This window comes from Callithrix jacchus, chromosome 5, assembly GCF_049354715.1.
Source record: "Callithrix jacchus isolate 240 chromosome 5, calJac240_pri, whole genome shotgun sequence".
Taxonomy (NCBI): Eukaryota; Metazoa; Chordata; class Mammalia; order Primates; family Cebidae; genus Callithrix; species Callithrix jacchus.
In genome coordinates this window covers 3,635,467-3,658,499 of record NC_133506.1, presented here as the reverse complement: position 1 = coordinate 3,658,499, position 23,033 = coordinate 3,635,467, and the positions used below count along the sequence as shown (strand labels likewise).

The 23,033-nt window shown below is 45.8% G+C and overlaps 1 protein-coding gene across 21 annotated transcripts in view; it reads right to left on the bottom strand.

The window, feature by feature from the left end:
• Positions 1–1,618: 1,618 nt before the first annotated feature.
• The window catches only part of LOC100389040 (RNA-binding protein 12), a 40,511-nt gene continuing 19,096 nt past the window's right edge, over positions 1,619–23,033 (bottom strand). For 11 of the 21 annotated variants that reach the window (XM_035302774.3, XM_078371003.1, XM_003732786.5 and 8 more), the window contains 15 exons: positions 8,319–8,447; positions 8,039–8,218; positions 7,833–7,907; positions 7,686–7,757; positions 7,466–7,546; positions 7,206–7,295; positions 7,006–7,092; positions 6,782–6,868; positions 6,628–6,687; positions 6,415–6,548; positions 6,255–6,309; positions 5,954–6,005; positions 3,145–3,278; positions 2,142–2,378; positions 1,619–1,958 (listed from right to left, as the gene is read on the bottom strand). In XM_035302774.3, coding sequence (XP_035158665.3) covers positions 1,818–1,958; positions 2,142–2,378; positions 3,145–3,278; positions 5,954–6,005; positions 6,255–6,309; positions 6,415–6,548; positions 6,628–6,687; positions 6,782–6,868; positions 7,006–7,092; positions 7,206–7,295; positions 7,466–7,546; positions 7,686–7,757; positions 7,833–7,907; positions 8,039–8,218; positions 8,319–8,447 — 1,614 coding nt within the window. In that variant the 3' untranslated portion in view covers positions 1,619–1,817. Of the gene's footprint in view, positions 1,959–2,141; positions 2,379–3,144; positions 3,279–5,953; positions 6,006–6,254; positions 6,310–6,414; positions 6,549–6,627; positions 6,688–6,781; positions 6,869–7,005; positions 7,093–7,205; positions 7,296–7,465; positions 7,547–7,685; positions 7,758–7,832; positions 7,908–8,038; positions 8,219–8,318; positions 8,448–23,033 lie in introns of those variants that run through there. The other 10 variants (XM_078371006.1, XM_078371008.1, XM_078371009.1 and 7 more) reach the window with 3 other exon arrangements.

The following is a 23,033-nucleotide window of genomic DNA, read 5'->3' as shown; positions in this document are numbered from 1 at the left end:
CTGCAACTCTGCCTCCGCATTCAAGCGATTCTCCTGCTTCAGCCTCCCCAGTAGCTGGGATTACAGGCGCCCAGCACCATGCTCGGCTAATTTTAAAAAATGTTAAATATACTTTTTTTTTTTTTGGGACAGAGTCTCACTCTGCTGCCAGGCGCCAGGCTGGAGTGCAGTGGCACAGTCTTGGCTCGCTGCAACCTCCACCTCCCAGGTTCAAGCAATTCTCCTGCCTCAGCCTCCCGAGTAGCTGGGACTACAGGTGCACGCCACCATGCGCAGCTAATTTTTGTATTTTTAGTAGAGACGCGGTTTCACAATGTTGGCCAGGATGGTCTTGATCTCTTGACCTTGTGATCCGCCTGCCTCGGCCTCCCAAAGTGCTGGGATTACAGGCTTGAGCCACTGTGCCTGGCCAAAAAATGTTAAATATACTCTTTTATCTAGCATTTCCACTTTTAGGAACAAATTCTTCAGAAACATTCCTGTTAGGTGCACAAAGATACATGTACAAGGATGTTCATTATAGCATTGTTGAAAAAAAACTGGGACTCAAATCTCCATGAATAAGAGACTGGTACATTCCTAGTCCCAGCTACTCTGGAGGCTGAGGCAGGAGAACTGCTTGAACCCAGGAGGTGGAGGCTGCTGTAAGCAAAGATCACACCACTGCATTCCAGGCTGGGGGACAGAGCGAGACTCCATCTCAAAAAAAAAAAAAAAAAAAAAGTGAAACTCAGAGTGTCTAACACACACACACACACACACACACACACAGAGTAGGGGAGCATTTAGTGTCTAACACACACATACACACAGTAGGTGAGCATTTATCCACTGTTTAAATTTTGGGGATTTTCCTTCCTGTAGGAGATAGCTTTAAAAAATAAACGAGATAGCTTTAAATAATAAGGCCGGTGTGGTGGCTCACACCTGTAATCCCAGCACTTTGGGAGGCAAAGGCGGGTGGATCATGAGGTCAAGAGATCAAGACCATCCTGGCCAACACGGTGATACCCTACCTCTACTAAAAATACAAAAATTAACTTGGGAGTGGTGGCTCACACCTGTAATCCCAGCACTTTGGGAGGCTGTGGTGGGCAGTTCACAAGGTCAGGAGTTTGACACTATCCTGGCCAATATGGTGAAACCCCATCTCTACTAAAAATACAGAAAAATTAGCCAGGCATGGTTGCAGGTGCCTGTAGTCCAGCTGCTCAGGAGGCTGAGGCAGAGAATCACTGGAACCCGGGAGGCAGAGGTTACAGTGAGCCAAGATCACGCCACTGCACTCCAGCTTGGGTGACAGAGCAAGACTGTCTCAAAAAAAAAAAAAAAAAATTAACCTGGTCTGGAGTTCCTGGGCTCAAGCAGTCCTTCCACCTCAGTCTCCCAAGCTGAGGACTACAGGCACATGCTACCACCCCTGGCTGTAGTTTCAAAAACAATGAGTTAAAGTCTCTAGAACGGATAGATATCTGCCCAGAAATACTCGGTATTTTTGAGTGGGGCTTTTCACCAGAGGCATCCTTTACTTAACAACCCCTAAGTCAATAAACTGAGGTGCGGTGTGGGGAAATTAATAGCAGCCTCCCACTTAAAAACACAGAGTAGTGGCAAAGCATTGATCTTCACTGGCCTTTATTAAACGAGGGTTGTCAGGAGCAAGAAGGTGGGATCAAGAGCAGCAATAGCAGAAATAAGTATAAACGTATCAAAAAATACAAAATGCTAGCACCGAGGAGAGTATGAAGCATTGGGTTGTGGCCCAGAGGGACCTCTGGGGCACAGGATTGAGGACTTGCCATAGACTCCAAGGGAACCTAGGCCTGGGGGGCCTCTGCCGGGTCCTTGGCTGAGGGTGGAAGTGGCTTGAGCGGGACCCAACCCTGGGCCCTGAAGTAGGAGACCAGTTGTGTGGGCACCTCTGCGAGCACGGTCTGTGCCAGTGCCTCCCGAGGGGCCTGCCAAGAGAAGGGAGAGGTCAGTGGTGGCCCAGAACAGCTGCCCAAAGTCTGCATTTCACCCCCAAGAACCCAACCCTGCCCGACTTAGAGGAAAAGATAAGCATCCCTTGGGCCTCAACTCTACTCACATCAGGTTAAGGCGAAAGGGTAAACTCCCAGATCAAATTTGCACCCACTCACATTTTGGAACCGGCGGTAGGGTACAAATTGCACAATGTCACGGGCAGCGGCCTGCCCAGAACGTGTATGCAGGGGTCCGCCATCAGCGTCCAGCTGCTCCATGGCCTCGAAGTCGGCGCCACCCACACCCACAATGATCACTGACATGGGTAGGTTCGAGGCACGCACCACAGCCTCACGTGTGGCCTCCACATCGGTCACAGCACCATCAGTCAGCAGCAACAGCACGAAGTATTGCTGGGGACAAGACCATTCACGTCCTGAGGCAGATCCTCCTCCCAAACCCCTGCAAACACCCCAGCCACACATCTCCACACTGATAAAAAGTCCCTTATTACAGGCCACACACAATGGTTCATGCCTGTAATCCCAGCACTTTGGGAGGCCAAGGTGGGCAGATCACTTGAGGTCAGGAGTTCGTGACCAGCCTGACCAACATGGCGAAACCCCATCTCTACTAAAAATACAAAAATTGGCCAGGCGCAGTGGTTCACGCCTATAATCCCAGCACTTTGGGAGGCCGAGGCAGGTGGATCACAAGGTCAAGAGATCGACACCATCCTGGTCAACAAGGTGAAACCCCGTCTCTACTAAAAATACAAAAATTAGCTGGGCATGGTGGTGCACGCCTGTAGTCCCAGCTACTCAGGAGGCTGAGGCAGGAGAATTGCTTGAACCCAGAAGGCAGAGGTTGCAGTGAGCTGAGATCGTGCCATTGCACTCCAGTCCAGGTAACAACAGCAAAACTCCATCTCAAAACAACAACAACAAAAACAGAAATTAGCCAGGCATGGTGGCGCACACCTGTAATCCAAGCTACTAGGGAGGCTGAGGCAGGAGAATCGCTTGAACCTGGGAGGTAGAGGTTGCAGTGAGCTGAGATTGTGCCACTGCACTCCAGCCTGGGTGACAAAGCAAGACCCCATCTCAAGAAAAGAAAAAAAGTTGTTATATAACCCTCAGGAAGCCCTTGATTGCCGCCACTGCCACCCACGACTCTCACCGAGGCAGTCCCCTGATGTGCAGCCTGGGCTGCAAACCTGGCCACATGGTTGATGATGGGTGCAAAGTTGGTGGGGCCATAGAGGCGGACTTGGGGCAGGGCCTGGCGGTAGGCATCCACAATGCCCTGGATGCCTGCAGAGAAGATCAAGAAATACTGTCAAATCCTGGACCTCGCAGGACTACACCAGTCCTGAAATCACCCCATCCAGCCCTGAGATCTAGAATCCTGGGTGCATTTCATTCATTCACCCTTGTAAACCAGGGCACTTAACTCTCTCCTACACATGAGGAATCTGAAGTTCAAAGAGAGGAGGGGACTAGCCCTAAATCACAGCTTGAATTAAAACCCAGAGGAGAGGGATTTCCCTGGACAAATCCAGGAGAGTTTTGAGATCAGATCCTAACCTATTTAATAATAATTTATTTAATTCAATAAGAATCCATACTATGGATTAGTTGCTGGGGGAGAAGGAAAAGCTCTTAATAAATGTAGAAGGAAGAATTACACTATCATTTGACAATCATAGAAATGACTGATTCAGGCAAGGCTCATCAATGGATGTGAAAACTAGAGAGTACAGCCAGACGCAGTGGTATGTGACGGTAGTCCCAGCTACTCGGGGCTGAGGTGGGAGGACTGCTTGAGCCCAGGGGTTTGAGGCCAGCTTAGGCAACATAGTATGTGACCCCCGTCATCTAAAAAATAAAATGAAAAACTAGAGGGGGAATGTTGATGCATAACTGGGTATTTACATAGCTTCAAAGTCTCTTCCCAAAATATACTTACTAATTAGAAAAAGGAAAACAGTACTAGTACAGTGGGGAAACCTGGTAGAACCCTACCTTAACTAAGTGACCAAAGTTAACATGACTGGTAATAGGACAAACCAACATCATGTGCCTCTGAATCTGATGCCCTGAGAATACACAGCATCACTTTGGCATTCCTGCCAACAATGTACAACCTGAACCTAATCCTGAGGATTTATTAGGTAAAACCAAACTGAGGGGCATCCTAGAGAATGTCTGGCCTGTATTGTTAACACCATGTGAGGCAAGAAGTCTTCCAGATAAAAGATATATACTAACTGAACGAAATGTGTGATCTGAGATTTTCTTTTGCTGTAAAAGATATTAGGACAATTGGCAAAATCTGAATAAATGCTCTAAGTTGAATAATAGTATTGATGTTAATTTCCTGATTTTGAGAATTGGTTTGTGGTTACGTAGGAAAGTTTTTGATTTTAGGAGATATATAATGAAGAGGCAAAAGCCAGGTGGATAATGATGGGTACAAAGTCGGTAGGGCCATAGAGGCAAACCTGAGGCAGGGCTATTCACTACAGTATTCTCAAACACAGGTATACATGTGTATTCATACATATATGCATATATTTTAAATCTTTTTTCCCCTGAAATGTGTGTACATGTACACACACACATACACACACTCACTCACTGTATACATGTATGAGAAAGGAGAGAGAAAGTGAATGTCGTAAAATGTTAATGTTTGGGTAACTGGGAAAAAGGTGAAGAGCCCCTGTGAACTCAGGCCCTGATCCCCGAGTTCCAAGGACCTGAACCCCTTCGACTATTCTTGCAACTTTTCTCTAAATCTGAATTTATGTTGAAATACAAAGTCAAAATTTGCAAACACAGATCAGATCAGATCAGGTCAGGTCAGATTTTCCACTTCAGCTTGTGTCCACGTGGGGGTGCTGGGGAGTCAAAAGGTTTGGCTCTAAACGAAAGAGCTTGGTGGACTGGCATACCGTACAAGGAGGTAAACAAGGCTTCCACTGATGCTCAGTTAACTACCTGTTACTTCTAGGCAAAGATAATAATGATAATATAACAGTTAGCATTTTTCAGAGAACACTTAGTAGGTACCAGGCTTACTGCTTTCCTTGCAGCCTCTCCTTGAGTACTCAATTTCCTGTAATATTTGGTCTTCTTATGAAACCAAAGCACACAGAGATTAAGCAACTTGCTTCAAGTCATGTGGCATGATAATTTTTATTTTTATGTTTAGGGTCTCACTGTGTCACCCAGGCTGGAGTACGGTGGCATGATCGTGATCATGGCTCACCACAGCCTCAACCTCCCAGGCTCAGGTGCTCCTCTCACCTCGGCCTCCTCCTGATTAGCTAGAACTGCAGGCACCTGCCAACACACCCAGCTACTTTTTGTAATTTTTGTATTTTTATTAGAGACAGGGTTTTGCCATGTTGCCCAGGCCGGTCTCGAAATCCTGGGCTCAAGAGATCCACCTACCTTGGCCTCCCACCTGAGTGCTAGAATTATGGGTGTGAGCCATGACGTCTGGCCTGACATGATGACTTGATTCCAGAGGCCTAGCTCTAAAATCCATTCTCTGGACCAGGTGCTATGGCTCACATCTGTAATCCCAGCAGGAAGGCTAAGGCAGGTGGATCACCTGATATCAGGAGTCCGAGACCAGTCTGGCCAACATGGTGAAACCCCATTTCTACTAAAAATGCAAAAATTAGCCAGGCATGGTGGCATGAGCCTGTAGTCCCAGCTACTTGGCAGGCTGAGGCAGAAGAATAGCTTAAACCCAGTAGGCAGAGGTTGCAGTGAGCCAAGATCATGCCATTGCACTCCACCCTGGGTGACAGAGAAAGACTCCGTCTCAAAAAACAAATAAAATAAAATCAAAATTAAATAAAATCTACCCTCTGAATAATGAAGGCAGGTATCTGCCCCCACTCTCCCTTTTGCCCATGCAGGCTTGCCCCTCTATGTGTGGACAGACCTGCCTCAGGGTGGATGGGGAAACTTACCTACACAGTAGGGGTTACTGGGGTTGAAATTCAAGGCAAATTCATGCGAGACCTGCAGACAAGAGTGAAAATGAGGTTATTTCCCCATCATCTCTGTGCTAAGAAATAGGACACTAGGGTGTGCACCAAGATTCTACAGGAGCTATGGAGGCCTGAGCACTTGCTGTCTACATGCCTGCAGGAATCCATCCCTACATATCCTCTTAAATCTGACTGCCAGGTAGCAAGTAAATTTAATGCATACCCCAAAATCAGGACCCTGAAACTGGAAACAGGAGTGACAGAAAGAGAGAAAGCTCACCTGCCAGTCAGGGGGAACCTGGGCCCCAAATCCAAACGCTGGGAACAGCTTGTCTCTGTGGCAAGACAGTGTGTTAGGAAAGAGGCAGTGAGGGGATTGTGAGCCCAGAGGCTGAAGCATCTGCAGCGAGTCGGGATAGCCAAGAGAAGCAGGTACTCACGAGTCGTAGTCCTGAACCACGGTGCCCACACTCCACAGTGCCGTCAGGTACTCATTGACCCCTGTTGGACTCAGGTAGTGCAGAGAGTCCGGTGAGGAGGGGTCTCCATTGGAGCCAGTGAAGTCCACGCCCACCTGGGAGGAGGTGAAGAAGGGAGCTGAAGACCACCTTGAGCCCCAGATCTGTTCTCTTGCCCTCAGTAAGGCAACTTACAGTGAAGTTGATCTGACAGCCTCCCATCACATAGTCCAGGAAGGAATACTCTGTTTCTACCTGCGGATGAAACCAGGGTCATAGCCAGAGTGATAGCAGTTGGTGTCATGGAACTCAGGAATCAGAGCCTTGGTTACGTGGGCTATTGTCTCACCTGGCAAATTTTCACACAGATGGTTCCAGAGTTCTTGTAAGTTTTCTTTTTCTGCTGCTTCTCAGGGTGAATGCATTCAAACTCAGCCTGGTGAGGACAGAAAAATTAGGGTAGGAAATTCTCAGACCATCAGTCAAGGACTGGAACTCCCCTCTCCTCCCTCCCTCCCCTAAGCTTCGGCTATCTAGGCTCATTTCCGTACCCCTGGTAAAGCCAGCACTGACCGGGACTGCTTGCAGCTGGGCCAAGCTGGTGTGGAAGGTACCGATGAGATCATGTGACCCATCACTATCATAATCGGAGCATCGCACCTGAGGGGAAGTTGTGTGCAGACAGATGAGAATAAGTCAGGTGGCAGATGAGAATAAGTCCCTTCACAGATTCTCTTCCCCGTTGCAGTCCCCTCAGGAGGCAAGCTCCTCACCTGTATGGGCGTGCTGGGGTCCCCACCACAGAAATGCTGAACTGGGACTGAGAAGCGCTTCCATGTAGGGTTCAGGTTGTTCTTGATGACCTGAAGATGGAGGCCAAGGACTCCAGTGAGCTCTGGCATGGCCCGTGAAGAGCTGCCACACTCCCCTACCCACCTGCAGTCTCTTTCTCCCTGAATTCCAAACCTTGCTAGTCACAGGCCCCAGGAGATTCTCTGCTACCCCAGCCCACCCAATCCCAGGGGTCTCATACCTCAGATCTGTACACCAGGTGCCATTTCCCGTCACCCTGGCGGAAGAACTCCAGAAATGGATCTGATTTTCCCAGGAAGTCCTGCCAATGCCAGAGACCCCAGTTACAAGACTCAGGAACAACCAGCCACTATGCCATCCCTCTGTCCACACCCCTGCCCCCCATACACGATCCTTGGCCCCTGAACTCTTGGATTACCAGAGCCTACTTCCAGACACACCTTCTTATCTAGGTTTCTGGCCTCTATCTCCATGGTTACCACACGATTGTCCTTCAACTCTTGAGCTGAAACCTAGATAGGGAAGACTACATCACCTCATGAATTCATTGATGTTAGCCCCTCCCCAACCTTTGCTGGGTTCCTTACCGTGATGGTCCCCCGCCCAGCAGGTTTTCCAGGCTTCAGCATCAAGGGGAGGGTCAGTACCTGGCTGGACACAATCTGGGGCAAAGCGGGGAGGAGGTTTTCAGGATAAAAGGCAGGGTTAGGTCCTGCTTGCCCCCTACCTCCAGGCGGGCTAGGTTGTCTCACAGACCTGCGTCTGAAGGATCCTAATCCCTGGCCCTACATACCTGTCCTAGGGAACACTCAGCACCCCCTAGGAAGTCATCATCCCCCAGCTCTGGTGTCTTGTTGTCTATGTCATAGATTCCAAAGCGTAGCTTCTGGACTGTCTCAAAGTGGTACTCAAGCTGCAGAGTCTTGGAGAACTCAGGGCTTGAGCAGTTCTGCACTCGTTCAGTCCGGCCAAGCTGTGGGCAGAGGCCAGTAAGCATCACAGTCACACAGCCTCCACCCCAAAACACAATCCTAGCCTCCCTCCACAACCTTAACCTCCATAATCCACCTCACCTCAGCCCAGTTGCCCCCTCCCACATCCTGTAAAAGGACACAGAGTGGGTCAGACTTGGAGCTGATGTCCTTGTCAATGAGATGGTCACAGGAAATAGACAGCTGAACCAAGGTCACGCAGTGGGCCATCTGAGGGAAAAGGAACTGGGTCAAGACAAGGGAGCCTTCTCTCCCCTTCCCTGACTGTGGGTCCCAGCTTGGGAAGTCCAGCAGGCTTCACCCAGGCAGGGCTGTGCATATGTCCACCCCCATGACACCCAAGGATGAGAAGGCCTTACAGCCTCCAAACCCCTTAAGCCCCAGGTAAGCTCAATGGCACAGAAGATAGTGGTTACAGCCAAACCTGGTCTGAAGATATTGAAAAGGGGTGCTAGCCTCCATCTATAACTATGACCCCAAACTATCCTCACCTGCAAATTTGTCTTAATCCCAATAGGGCTATCCAGACTTAGACTCCAATCTTGGCCTTTGCAAAAACCAATAAATCTCATTCTGATCCCCTTACTGGTCCCAGGTCAGACCCTAATCCAAGTTTTGATCCTAACATTACCCCACATATAACTATGATCCAGATAATGTCCCCACAAAGCATCTTCCCCCAGTGACTTCTCGCTGACCCTGGGAACCTATCTCTTATGGTGGAGTTAGGATCCCCTGCTAATTCTCCTAACCTCTAACGAGGGCTAATGTCCAACTCCTCACTATTTCCAGTGCTGCTACCCAGTCTGAGCCATCACTGTTTCTTACCTGGCTTACAGCATCAGCCTCTTAAACTGGTCTCCCTTATTCCATGCCGTCTCTACTTCCATTCCCCCATCTCTACCCCAGCAGGCTATTTTAAATACTGCAATCAGGGTGATCCTATTAAAACCTGAGGCCGGGTGCAGTGGCTCACACCTGTAATCCCCCTAGGAAGTCATCATCTTTGGGAGGCCAAAACAGGCAGATCACTTGAGGTAGGGAGTTTGAAAACAGCATGGCCAACATGGTAAAACCCCATTTCTACTAAAAATATATAAATATTAGCTGAGTGTGGCAGCATGCACCTGTAATCCCAGCTACTCAGGAGGCTGAGGCAGGAGAATCACTTGAACCTGGGAGGTGGAGGTACAGTGAGCCAAAATTGTGCCACTGCACTCCACTCCAGCCTGGGTGACAGTGAGATTCCATCTCAAAAAAACCAAGCAAAAAAAAGTGAGGTCATGTTACACCTCTGCCTGAACCTTCCCATTTCCTATTGCACTTAGAAAAAATCCAAACTTGGCCGGGCGTGGTGGCTCATGCCTATGATCCTAGCACTTTAGGGTGGATCACTTGAGGTCAGGAGTTCAAGACCAGGCTGACCAACGTGGTGAAACCCTGTCTCTACTAAAAATAAAAAAATTAGCTGGCGTGGTGGTGGGTGCCTGTAATCCCAGCACTATGGAAGGCTGAGGCAGGAGGTTGCAGTGAGCTGAGATCACATGCCATTGCACTCTAGCCTGGGTAACAAAGCTAGACTCCATTTCAAAAAAAAAAAAAGAAAAAAAAAATCCAAGCTTTACTGTGACCCATAAGGTCTTGAAAGGTCTAGATTTCTTTAACCTGATCTAATATCTTTTTCTTTTTATTTTTTTAAAGACGGCGTTTCACCATGTTGGTCAGGCTGGTCCTGAACTCCTGACTTCAGGTGATCCACCCACCTTAGCCTCCAAAGTGCTTGGATTACAGGCGTGAGCCACCATGCCTGGCTGATCTAATATCATCTCTCTTACTCACTCCATTTCAGCCATCTAACTTGTCACTCCTCAAATAAGCCAGGTTTGTTTGTTCCTTCTTTCTTTTGTGAGACAGTCTCACTCCGTCACCAGACTGGAGTGAAGCAGAACCTCTGCCTCTTGGTTTCAAGCAATCCCTCCCACCTCTGCCTCCTAAGTAGCTAGGCTTACAGGCATGCACCATAATGTCCAGCTAATTTTTTTTTTTTTGTAGAGACAGGGCCTCACTATGTTGCCCAGGCTTCTCTTGAACTCCTGGGATCAAGAGATCCACCTGCCTCAGCCTCCCAAAGCGCTGGCATGATAGTGTGTGCTACTGCACCCAGCCAGCCAAGTTTGTTTCTACCCCAAACCCTTTGCAGTACCTGGAATGTGTTCTTTCTCTGCATTATATCCACATGGCTCACTGCTCCCTTTCCCCAAAAGTCTTTACTCAAAGTAATCTTCCCTGTTATAAAAGACTGTTTTATCCACTCTAAAGTTTCAGCCCCACTTGAAACTACACACCCCTTTTCTGCTTTTTCTCAATTTCTAACATTACATGTATTTGTATACTGTTTCCCGCACTAGAATATAAACTCTGTGAGGGAAGGTATACTTAGCTGTTCTGTTTATTGTTCTATCCGAAGCACCAAAACAATACATATTTGCTGAATGAAATCTTAAAGTTCATCTCCAGCCCCAGCTCCCTGCCCAGCCAGCTGCAAACTACGTGATGTCTTGCCCATGTAATCAGGCAGCATCAAGCTTCTCCGATTCACTCCTTCCCTCTGCTGGAGATATTATTTTCTTGCATGGATCACCATGACAACACCCGGGTGTTCCATCCTCCTGCAGCCACCGTAACAATCAACCTCAAGCCTCATGCTAGCCGTGTCCCCCTTGGCCCATACACCTGAAGACCACTCAAGCAGGAGAGTAGACGAGATCAGATCTTTCACTGAACCTCACTCAGCATTCCAGATTTCCCAGAACTATATACCCTGAGATGCCTCCAGCCTTGGCCTTCCCTGTACTGATCCTCAGTCAATCGCTCTTCCCTCGCAGCCCACAGCACCCCATCTTGGTCCTCGCAGTCTCCATCTAGAATGCTGTTATCAACTTTGGAATCACTCAGAATTCAACGTGCCTCATACACTGCCCCTCCACAGCACCCTGGCCCTGTGTGAATGCTCCCAGTGATAGAAAACGCAGTCTTACAGTCCAGTCATCAGAAAGTCTAAGTCCATACAAATCCTATCCAAACTGACTTAACTCTTTGGAATTCTTACTTCTACCCAGTAGTTCTACTTCCTCCCCAGCCTAGGGCGCTACGGGAAGGCCTTACCCTACCTCCCTCTAAGAACTCATCTGATACATGGAAGCTGTTAACAGTCCCAGCAGAAATCTGGAGAAACAGCCCCAGTTCTTTTGACTGTTGCCCCTAGAATGTGGCCTGCAGACTTCTGACCATCCTGATCACTCCCTTGGAGGTTCCCCAAGGACAGACCCAGAGCAGAATACATGCTCCCCCAAGGGATCAGGATCACAGCTTCCCCCAGGTCGCAACGTGAACTCCATGCATGTCACCTCACATGCTCTCTAAGGCAATGTTTACACAGTACAGAGACAACTCAAAAAGAATGTTCATTTCACTAATGCTGAGAATACTGAAAAACCAAAGGCAGCTTAAAGGTCTATCCACTGATTATGGTATATGTGAACAAGACAATGCTGAGTAGTGACTAAAAAATAAGCCAGAACTATATTATGTTGGTATTATATGAAAAAATAAAAAAATAAGCCGGGTGCAGTGGCTCACGCCTGTAATCCCAGCACTTTGGGAGGCTGAGGCAGGCAGATCACCTAAGGACAGGAGTTCAAGACCAGCCCAGCCAACATGGAGAAACCCCATCTCTTAAAAAAAAAAAACACAGGCCAGGCACAGTGGCTCACTCTTGTAACCCCAGCACTTTGGGAGCCCAACGTGGGCAGATCACTTGAGGTCAGGAGTTCAAGACCAACCTGGCCAACATGGTGAAACCCAGTCTCTACCAAAATTAGCTGGGCATGCTGGTACACACCTGTAGTCTCAGCTACTCAGGAGGCTGATCCAGGAGAATCACTTGAACCTGGGAGTTGGGAGGGTTGCAGTGAGCCAAGATCATGCCACTGTATATGAGACTCCATCTCAAAATAACCAAGTAATAATAAGAAGAGTCTGACCTTTTTTTTTTTTTTTTTTTTGAGATGGAGTTTTGCTCTTGTTACCCAGGCTGGAGTGCAATAGCGCAATCTCGGCTCACCACAACCTCCGCCTCCTGGGTTCAGGCAATTCTCCTGCCTCAGCATCCTGAGTAGCTGGGATTACAGGCGTCACCATGCCCAGCTAATTTTTTGTATTTTTAGTAGAGACGGGGTTTCACCATGTTGACCAGGATGGTATCGATCTCTTGACCTTGTGATCTATCTGCCTCGGCCTGCCAAAGTGCTGGGATTACAGGCTTGAGCCACCGCGCCCAGCCGACTATTTTTTATTTCAATTGTAAACTTCCATTTTAAACTTCAATTATAGGTATGTATTTACAATATATTTGAATACAAACATAAATACACAGAAAAATGAAAGATATACTAAATGTTTTAGGTAGCTCGAAGGAGTGGAAGATGTAAATTTTGTGAACTCCATATACTTTTGTATTGTTTCAACATTTTATACATTTTTTTTTGAGACAGTCTTACTCTGTCGCCCAGGCGAGAGTGCAGTGGCACGATCTCAGCTCACTGCGACCTCCGCCTCCCAGTTCAAGCAATTTTCCTGCCTCAGCCTCCTGAATAGCTACGACTAAAGGCATGTGTCACCATGCCCGGTTAAATTTTTGTATTTTTAGTAGAGACAGGGTTTCACCGTGTTAGGCATAATCTAACTTTAGTCTCGATCTCTTGACCTTGTGATCCACCCGCCTTGGCCTCCCAAAGTGCTGGGATTACAGGCATGAGCCACTGCACCCGGCCTAGTTTTGTATTTTTTAAAAGGCCTCATAAAATGAAAAACAAAAACAAAACAAACAAGCAAAATAAATAAAAAGGGCTCATTAGCTTTTCACCCTAATCCACACCTCAAATCCTCTTGACTGTTCATTGTAAGCCCGAAACCTCCACTTCCAGTTCAACAATCCCCACCTAACTTCAGGCCTTATAGTCTCTTGCCTCCTGCTTGGTTTCTGTCCTAGCACTGCCCCAGCTAGTCATCCCAGATGCCAGCTTCCAGTCTCCATCCTAAGTAAAAGCCTATAGCTGCTTTCAGGCTTAGAGCCAAACTCCCTAGCAAGGCTACCTTGCTGCACAACTCCCAAGGACATACCTACATAGTGTTTGGTAGTTGTGCAATTTGGTAACCCTGCATCCCTAGATCAACCTTCAGACCCCTTCCCAGTTGGCCAACAGCCCTACCTCCTGCCACCCACCCCCACCCAACTAGTCATCCAAAGTTATTTCCAGTTCATCTAATACACATACCTGACTTTCCTGCCTAGCAAATGTCCTATCATCCACATTTCCAATATAACATTATTCCTTTATGAACCCTTACGCATTTTCCCCAAGGATTTTCTTAACCCTACTTTGGATGACTGCAATGGTTTCCTCATCAGTGTTTCTCCAACCACACACACATTTCTGGGTTTATTAGCTAAACAGAAACCTGATCATGTCATTTCTCCATTGAAAACCGTGGAATGCCTTCCCAAATCACTTAAGATAAAACCCAAAGTTCTTACCATGGTCTTCAAGGCCCTGTAAGATCTGAACCTTGCCTAACTGATCATCTAGTCACCCAACTATCCTCCCGCCAGGTTAGCCTTTCTGATCCACATATACCTAACATCAACCTTATTTCCCCTCTCAGGGCTTTTGCACTGTCTCCCCCAGAAAATAAGCTGTACTAGAGTAGGAGCTCTGTTTGGCTAGCTCCGGGAACCACAACAGTAACTATCCTACAGTAGGTACTCAGTAAGTATTTAGTGGCTGACTTAACGTTGAAGCCACACCAGAATTTCTCCTTTTGTCTGTTAACACTGTAAACTATGGGCTCCTTGAACCAGGGCTGGATATTATCTCTGTATTGCTAGTACTAGTACTTAGTATATAGCTGGTACTAATAACCATTTGCTGAACAAATGATGAATGTGCTTTTGTTCAAGTCATACTTCAGGCCTTTTTCAATTGAACTAATGTGCAACAGTGAATCTCCCCCGTCCTGATCTTGTACAGTTCAACTTTAAAATTTAAATGAGGACACCTACAATTCAATATTAAATGACAGTCAATTAAAATGGGCAAAAGATTTGATCAGACACTTCATAAAGGAAAATATGTGAATCAGAAGTAAGCAAAGTGATCCACAGCATTAATTATCAGGGAAATGAAAAATAAAACCACAATAAGCTACTGTTACATACCCACCACAGTGGCTAAAAGTATCATAAAAAAGACTACCACCACCAAATGCTGGCAAGGATATGGAACCCTCATATACTGTTAGTGAAAGCATTAAACGTACCACTTTGGAAAACAGTCTGGCAGCTTATCTAAAAACCTAATATACACCTAGCCCAAGAGCAATTCCACTCCTAAGTTTTTAGCCAAAAAAACTGAAAACATTATGTCCACAAAGATTTGAATAAGACTGTTCACAGCAGTTTTATCCACAATAGCCAAAACTTGAAACAGCCCAGGTATTCATCAATATGAGAACTGTGATGTTTATAGAAAACTATTCAGCAACAAAAAAGAAACAAACTATTAATATCTGTAATACAGATAAAAATGAAGAATAAAGTAAACAAATCCCACTTACGAAGTTTCAGAACAGGCAACACTAATCTGTGATGAAGATATTCAAAACACTGGTTGTCGTCCCTTCTCCCCAAGGGGAAGGACAGGTATTAACTGAGCAGAGGCAGAGAGCTCCAAGTGGGAAAGGAAACATTCTTAGCAAATGTGGGTCACAGCAGTGTGCATTTGCCACTTAGGAACACTTAGAGCGTACACATCTGATTGTAAAATTTTACCAAAAAACCCACAAAAACCTAACAACCCATAAACAAACGTTGCACTAAAGTTAAGGCATGTTGAAATGTTCAGAAGTGTACTGATGCCTGCAACTTCTTTGAAATCTACCAAACAATGAGTTGTTGAATAAATGTGATAAAAACAAAGGTGGTGTTTATAAGATCTGAATGGTGGATATATGGGTATAATTTTTTTCAACTTTGCTACATAATAAAATGTTGGGGAAATTACTATTATTTTTTGAGACAGTCTCATTCTGTTGCCCAGGCTGGAGTGCAATGGCATGATAACGGCTCACTGTAACCTCTGCCTTCCAGGTCCCAGTCATTCTCCTGCCACAGTCTCCAGAGTGGCTAAGATTACAGGCACCTGCCACCATGCCCGACTAATTTTCATATTTTTGTAGAGACAGGGTTTCACCATATTGTCCAGGCTGGCACTGAACTCCTGACCTAAGGTGATCTGCCTGCCTTGGCCTCCCAAAGTGCTGGGATTATAGGCATGAGCCACCGTGCCTAGTTGGGGAATTTTTTTTTTTTTTTTTTGAGACAGAGTCTTGCTCTGTCACCAGGTGCCAGGCTGGAGTACAGTGGCACAATCTTAGCTCACTGCAACCTCTGCCTCCTGGGTTCAAGCAACTCTCCTGCCTCAGCCTCCCGAGTAGCTGGGACTGTAGGCGAGTGCCACCATGCCCAGCTAATTTTTGTATTTTTTAAAAGTAGAGATGGGGTTTCACCATGTTGGCCAGGATGGTCTCAATCTCTTGACCTCGTGATCCGCCCACCTCAGCTTCCCAAAGTGCTGGGATTACAGGCGTGAGCCATTGCGCTCGGCCGCTGGGGAAATTTTTCACTGGAGAACTACAGGTCCTCCCCCTGCTAAGAGGTTGTTGCAAATGATAAAAGCATTAGCAGTGATTACTTCAGGTGGTGAGATTACAGGCAACAACTGGAGCTGCTGTCTTCTCACTCTATGATTTCTCAAATGTCCCCAAAAGAGACGGCCATGGTCTGGCCAAACGTGTAGTGGGCTAGGGTTATCTTCCCGTGTAGGCCTCAATTTCTGATGGACTATTCCTTCCTAATCATTACCATTACACCACTTTTCCTGGACTACATCTTTTTGCAGTTTCTTTTTTAAACCTAGAATCAACCCCCAACCATACTGTTGTGGACCCATGTATGCCTCAGTAGCATAAGGCGCTGGCCTCTCACTGTTGTGATGCCCTGTAAGGTGGTCTGGCTTCCATTCTGAGGTCAGAGCTTCCCGTGCAACCAACCAGTTTTGTTCTTCACAGATTTGTCTCCTTTTCTCATTGGAATCACAACTCTTTATTAACAAATCTTTTCCATCTATAGCTTTCTATCCTTTGAGCAATATTTCCTTTAAATGATCTATAAACCATGGGATTAATCTCTTCCAAAACATGTTTAATCTCCTTTGAAATCTACTTCTAAGCCTATCTCTGCTTAGAAATCTGTGATTAAAACTGTTCATGCCACTCTTCCGTCCTACATCTCTTAAGCAGCTACCTACTTTAAACCAGAGTCATTTACTTTTCACATGGTGCCTTTATCATTAACCCCATGGGACTTTCAACCTCCTTTTTAGGACCAAAGTCTTACAGAACCATATTAAATATCACATTTGAGTCAATAAAAAGAAGTCAAAAATTGTATCACTTATTTTTGTGAGAGGTCTCGTAGCACCCACCAGATGTCTGTGCATTCTTTTACTGCCAAGCACATCTTGGCTGGATGAAATAGTCTTAACTGGTTTCACCATTTCCACTCTCAGTCACGTCCTATCTGTTATGTTGAAGTCACAGACATTCCCTGACTCTAATCCAACAAAATCCCCAATCCGTATACTCCTATCAAAATGTGCAACTTGCTTATTATGTATTTCCCTCTTGGACTGTAACTTCAATAAACGGAGGGACCAGACTAGCCTTGCTTCTGTGCCAACACCTAGCACACAGCAGGTGCTCTATTAATATCTGTCAAATTTATGAATGCTAGGAAACGAGTGATAACTCAAGGATCCTCAGAAATGACCCAAATCTAGCTCTGACCTGCTGCTGAGCCACCGAGAGAAGCAGGCTTTCTAGGAACATCTAACATCAAACACCAGTTTATCATCTCTGTATGTCCCTACCCCCTCAGCCTTCCATTTGGAGCTAGTCAGGTGTGCCAAATGGACAGCTGAGTCTGTAGCTCCAACATTTTCTGCCTGTGCTTCTACCACTTGGGAGACAGCCTTTACAGTTTGTTATCTTCGGTTTACTCTTTCTACCAACCTCAATGTACTCCGGTAGGGGACATTCTCTCACTGTCACTTAAAGAAGACATATTTATTCCCATTTTTCTAACTTAAAATGCACAATATGTCAGAAATAAAAAAGAACTGAATGATCATCTGATTCAAGTCTCTCAATCTAAGGCATAGAGGGAAGATGTGGTTTGGCTAAGGCCAAATGAAATTGAGACTAGAACTCAAATATTCTGATTCCCATCTAATCTTGAACCTTGGACTGTTAAGGCTTTTTCTCTCCTTGAACCCCCCTTTTTACATTTAATTGCAACCTGATGCAGGGGGCAAGAGTGTGGGCTCTGCAGTGAAGTGACCAGGCTCCAGACACTGGCCTTACTCCTTCCTAGCCACAATAATGACCTCCTACAATACTAAATTGATGTCGTATCCATGTAACTTGGGCAAAATACTTACTGTCAGTAAACCTCAAGTTCCTCAGGTGTAAAGTAGGGGATAGTATCTATTTCTGAAGATTAATATAAATAATGTATGCATGGTGCTTAGTACAGAGTCTGGCACTGCTATGACCATGTGTTAGCAATTATCATTATCCTTCAAGCCTAGCTTACATATGCTCCCCTTTTCACATCTTTCCAGCACTCAACTTCTTACTCTGGACTACTGTATTCAATTCATGCCACACAACATTCTGTCGATGTTTCTCCAGCTTCTTGCCTGTCAGTTAAATGACAAAGATCTTCAGAATAAACACTGTTTCAGCATCTCTTGCCACACAGCACATACCTGCGCACACACTGGAAATTCAAATACTTGAGGGATGTTTGTGGCAGTGTGCTGGCGCAAGTTTGTGTGGCTTGCAAGAGCCAACTGTTACATACTAGGAAATTGTGTAAGTAGGTGGGCTTGGCAAGTTTAAAACTATAGAAATTGGGCAATTGCAAAAACTCATGGCTTCCTTCCCCCTGCCAGCCAGTTTACCAGCATATTACTGTTGATAGGGAATCCCATTCTCTGCTACAAGGGAGTAACTTGCCCCTCATTTTCTGTGGCCACCCTTCCCTTGCCTTAGGAAGTTCTATCTTTCCTATTCATAAATCCAAGAACAGATTCTTCCTGAGTCCAGCGGGCTCCAATTAAGTGCCAAATGAGCTGAAATTCATTCAACAGTCCTTAACATTTCCCTCTTCCACTTCCAAAGTCCTAACCAGGAAAGGCACCCGCCTGCAATTCCCAATTCCTTATCCACCCCACGTAATGACCAAAAGTTGCACAGAGAGGCTGCAAGAAGGTGGAATAGAGGGCTGAAGTGTCTGGGTGGCAAGGTCACTCCTTTAACAAACTAACATCATGCTCACACTCCTGTTGCCTACCTTGGCATCCTGGATCCACTCACAAATGCAGGATCAAGTCTTGAAAGCCAATCAGAAAATCCTCCACAGGCTTACACAAGACCATCCATTGAATATTTTTTCCCCTAAGACTGAAAAGACAAACTACACCAACCACCATCACTCTTCTTTTCCTTCTTGGCCTCATCAAAGGACATAGAGAAGGTAGACAAGTTTTCTTATCCCTGCTTTTCTAACTCGGGGATTCTCCAAATTTAAATCAGCAGCCCTAAGGATATTCCTCATAGGTCATAAACTGAACCAAAAATACAAATCCTTTCTATAAAACTACACATTCCTTATTCATACATATGACTAAGAGCTACTGAAGGTGCTCATAAACTGAAATTTTCAACAATAAATTTGGTTTAGATCCATATACTAAGGAGTCAGGCTGACACAAAGTACTTGGCAACATTACAAAACTTAAGACGTGCACAGAAAAACTAAAAAGTGTGAAAATATGGAAAAGAAAACGGCCACAGGGTTTCCCACTTGGCTGTACTGGGTGAAGGTCAAAAACAAAAACCAAAATAAAACCCCAAAAAACCAGATGCTATTAATCTAACTCCAACATCCCCAAAGGCTTATCCAAAAGTTGAACAAATCTAACCAGTGTACATATTAACTCTTTAAAAATAACCTAACTTGAGGACAAAATTGGATATGGAGAAGGAAGCAAACTGAGGAGGCATGCATGGTCTTCAAAAGCAGGATAGGGAGGTGAGGACGATCTGGCTGTGACATCTGTCACCCCATTGTTCACCAGGGTTGATTTGGCTGATCTGGCTAAGTGGTGTCCCCTTCCTCCGTCACCACTCCACGTGTGTCCCTCCTGAACTGCACGCTCAGTCCAAGAGGCTGACCATTCCTGATAGAGAAGGGCTGGTCTTTGGTCAAAGGTGTGCTAGTAGCTGCACTCCTGCTAGAACCTTCAAACAGGCTCTCAAAAGCAGGGTAGGACTATAGTGGAGTGGGCATTTTCCTCTGCCCAGAGACTCTGAACATGCTAACACAAAGCCTTCACAAACTGCTGCAAAATAAGTTCAGGCCGGACGTGGTGGATCATGCCTGTAATCCTAGCGCTTTGGGAGGCTGGATCACCTGAGGTCAGGAGTTCAAGACCAGCCTGGCCAACATGGTGAAATGCTATCTCTACTAAAAATATAAAAATTAGCTGGGTATGGTGGTGCGCACCTATAATCCCAGCTACTTGGGAGGCTGAAGCAGGAGAACTGCTTGAACCCAGGAGATGGGAGGTTGCAGTGAGCTGAGATTGCGCCACTCCAATGTAGCATGAGCAACAAGAGTGAGACTGTCTCGAAAACAAAATACAAACAAAAAGCCAAAAACAGACAAAAAAACCAACAAAATAAGTTCAGGTCCCCACAGCAATCATACGCTTGACTGTGGAGGCCAAGAAGCCTCCACCATTAGGTAAGGCCCATCCACACTATAGTTGGAGTTGGCAAACTGAAAAGGCACTAGGATCAGGGCAGAGCTCCTAACCCAGCAGCTCAGAATCCATGACAGAAGACTGCTGCCAGTGGCCTCCCACTTTCCCCAAAAGTCAGGGAGGGACTGGCAATAGTTGAGGGAGGGTTTCTACCTCTGGAGTCATACAGACATCCATGATTTAAACATCTTTGCTTACCCCTTACGATTTTTCTTTGCCTGGATTACCCCACCTGTAAAGTAGGGATAGTAATGTCAACTCATGAGGACAGTTACAGAAAGTATTCCCTGCCTGCCACAGTAAGTACCCAGTGTCAACTGTCCCTTTTCGTGCTCACAAACAGGGAAGTGCACCTTTGGGTCCTTCTGCAGTATCGTTAACTCCTTTTTGGTTCAGGGGACTAAGGAGGAATGGATCCAGGGGAAATGCCTCCAGTCTACCTGCTCCAGGATATAATCATCAGGATAGGGTCAGCCCCCAAAAAGAGAAATGAAGACTTCCCCTTTGAAGTTCTCAAGCTGCAGTATGGAATCACTACCACACTAGAATAACCAGGAGAGCAGGAGCCTGATCAAAATTTGGAGTTCTGTTCCTGGTCTCTTTAGTTTAAGGTTCAAACTCAGGACAGATTTCCAGGAATCCAAAGTCTAGGTTTATATAATCACAGAAGCATCAAACTGGACACAAGATTATCTAATTTAATCCCATATTGTAAAAGAAACATTGAGGCCAGAGGGAAACAACCTGTCCTCAGTCACATAACTGACAGAACCATGACCTGATTCTGAGAATACTATTTCTATATCCACCCATTTTAGCAACGGTTCACATTTTGTAATTCACCCCAATCTGAAATCTACCCACCTTTACAAGAGCACTGAGACTCATATGGTCTCTCCTCATGATCTATGCTAACTTGCCTTGCACAAAGATGCAAAATAATTCTCCCTATTTGTCTGATTGCTGGGGCAGGAAGGGAGGAAATGCCGGGCTCCACATTTACAGGACTTGATCAAAGGAATGAATTTTAAGTAGCAAGCATACATAAGTGCGAATAAGGTAGAATTCACTTCTTAAAAATGTGATCTGTATCAAAATTTTCAAAGGACATCTACAAGGTAGTCAATTCTGCCCCCATCCCTCCTGGCAGAAATCTACATTCTTTAATGCCTATCACCTAGGGGTGTCTGAGACAACGGTGCTATACCACCTTCCTGATCATCTCCATGACTGAGGCATCACCAAACACCTGTGCATCTACAGTGTGCACAAAAGGTGTGTGTATCACCTACAGCAAAAAAGCAGACCAGAACTCTTGGAAAAGAAACCTACCTATTGTTAATAATGCAAGCCCCTTACACCTCACTGGAATAAATTCATTTGGGACACTGGGGAGAGTTCAAGATGAGTCTTCAGAATTTACATGTTAGGGAAGCTGAGAAAGCAAAGGAATTTCAACAAAAGGAAACTACACTGCAACCACGGACTAGTTTATACTTGTTCCTGTCTAACCATGACTTAGCAAATGGCCAAGAAAGCCTCTACCTGGTTCCCGTGGTGCAGGAACGTACCTAGTACAAGCACAACCGAGCACTTAGTTGTGTAACTTAAAACCCTAAACTCTCGAAGAACAGGAACCTTATTTTGCTTTTCCACCAAACTGTATGTGCTGGGTGCACAACACTACAAAAATCTGTTAGTATGAGATACAGCTATGGCTAAGCTATATATCCATGTGAAGTTCTCTTAAAAGCTTCAAAGTGACAGGTGTTTCCAATTCCAATCTGTCAATTCAATGGTCATAGAAGTAAAGCAGCATATCTACCATCAGTAATCAGTAGTTGCATTAATATGTCCATCACTTCTGACAGAGTTACAGCACAGGGACCCTACTGGTCTCAGAGGCCAAACCACAGAATGGAGGTATGTATAAAGACTGTGCCACTCTCCAACCCCCACTGCAATCTAATGTGTGGTATAGTGGAGTGTGGCATTAACAAACTTCCAAGTGGGATCAAAGAAAAATCAAGGCAATCAGCAGCAGCAGCACCAGTACCATTTGGTGTGATTTAAAACCTTTTAAGAAGCCAAGGCCAGGCACAGTGGCTCACAACCTGTAATCCCAGCACTTTGAGAGGCCAAGGCAGGCACATCGCTTGAGCCCCAGAGTTGAAGACCAGCCTGAGCCACACAGTGAAACCACCCCTCCACCACCCCCAACGACCAACCCATCTTTACAAAAAATAAACTACTTAAAAGGCTGAGGCAGGAGTGCTTGAGCCCAGAAGTCGAGGTTGCAGTGAGCTGACTGTACCACTGTACTCCAGCCTGGGCAGCAGAGCAAGTAACCTTAAATCATCCCCCCTGTGTGACCTGTGGTAGCGCAATGTGGTTGTTATTATTTGATATGAAGCACAAACTTGAAGAGACAAGGCTTTTTTTTTTTTTTGAGACAGGGTCTCACGACGTTACTTAGGCTCATCTCAATTCCTGGGCTCAAGTGATCCTCCCACCAGTGCTGGTGTGAACCACCACACCCAGCTTTTGATTAGTCTTATTCACTAACCAAAAGCTATGAATGAAGTATTCCCACCCATTAGGAGGCTGGGACTAGACAGCAGTGAAGGGGCTTCAGTCTAAGAGTTTTAAGTCCAGGTTACAAGCAGATTTACTATATAAGCAAGAGGGAGAAAATGAGCAGCAGCAGAATGGAGGGAATGAACCATCAAGTAGCCCATCTGAATACAGTACAGTTCATTCCTAAGAAGAGATAAATTGACTCAGCACC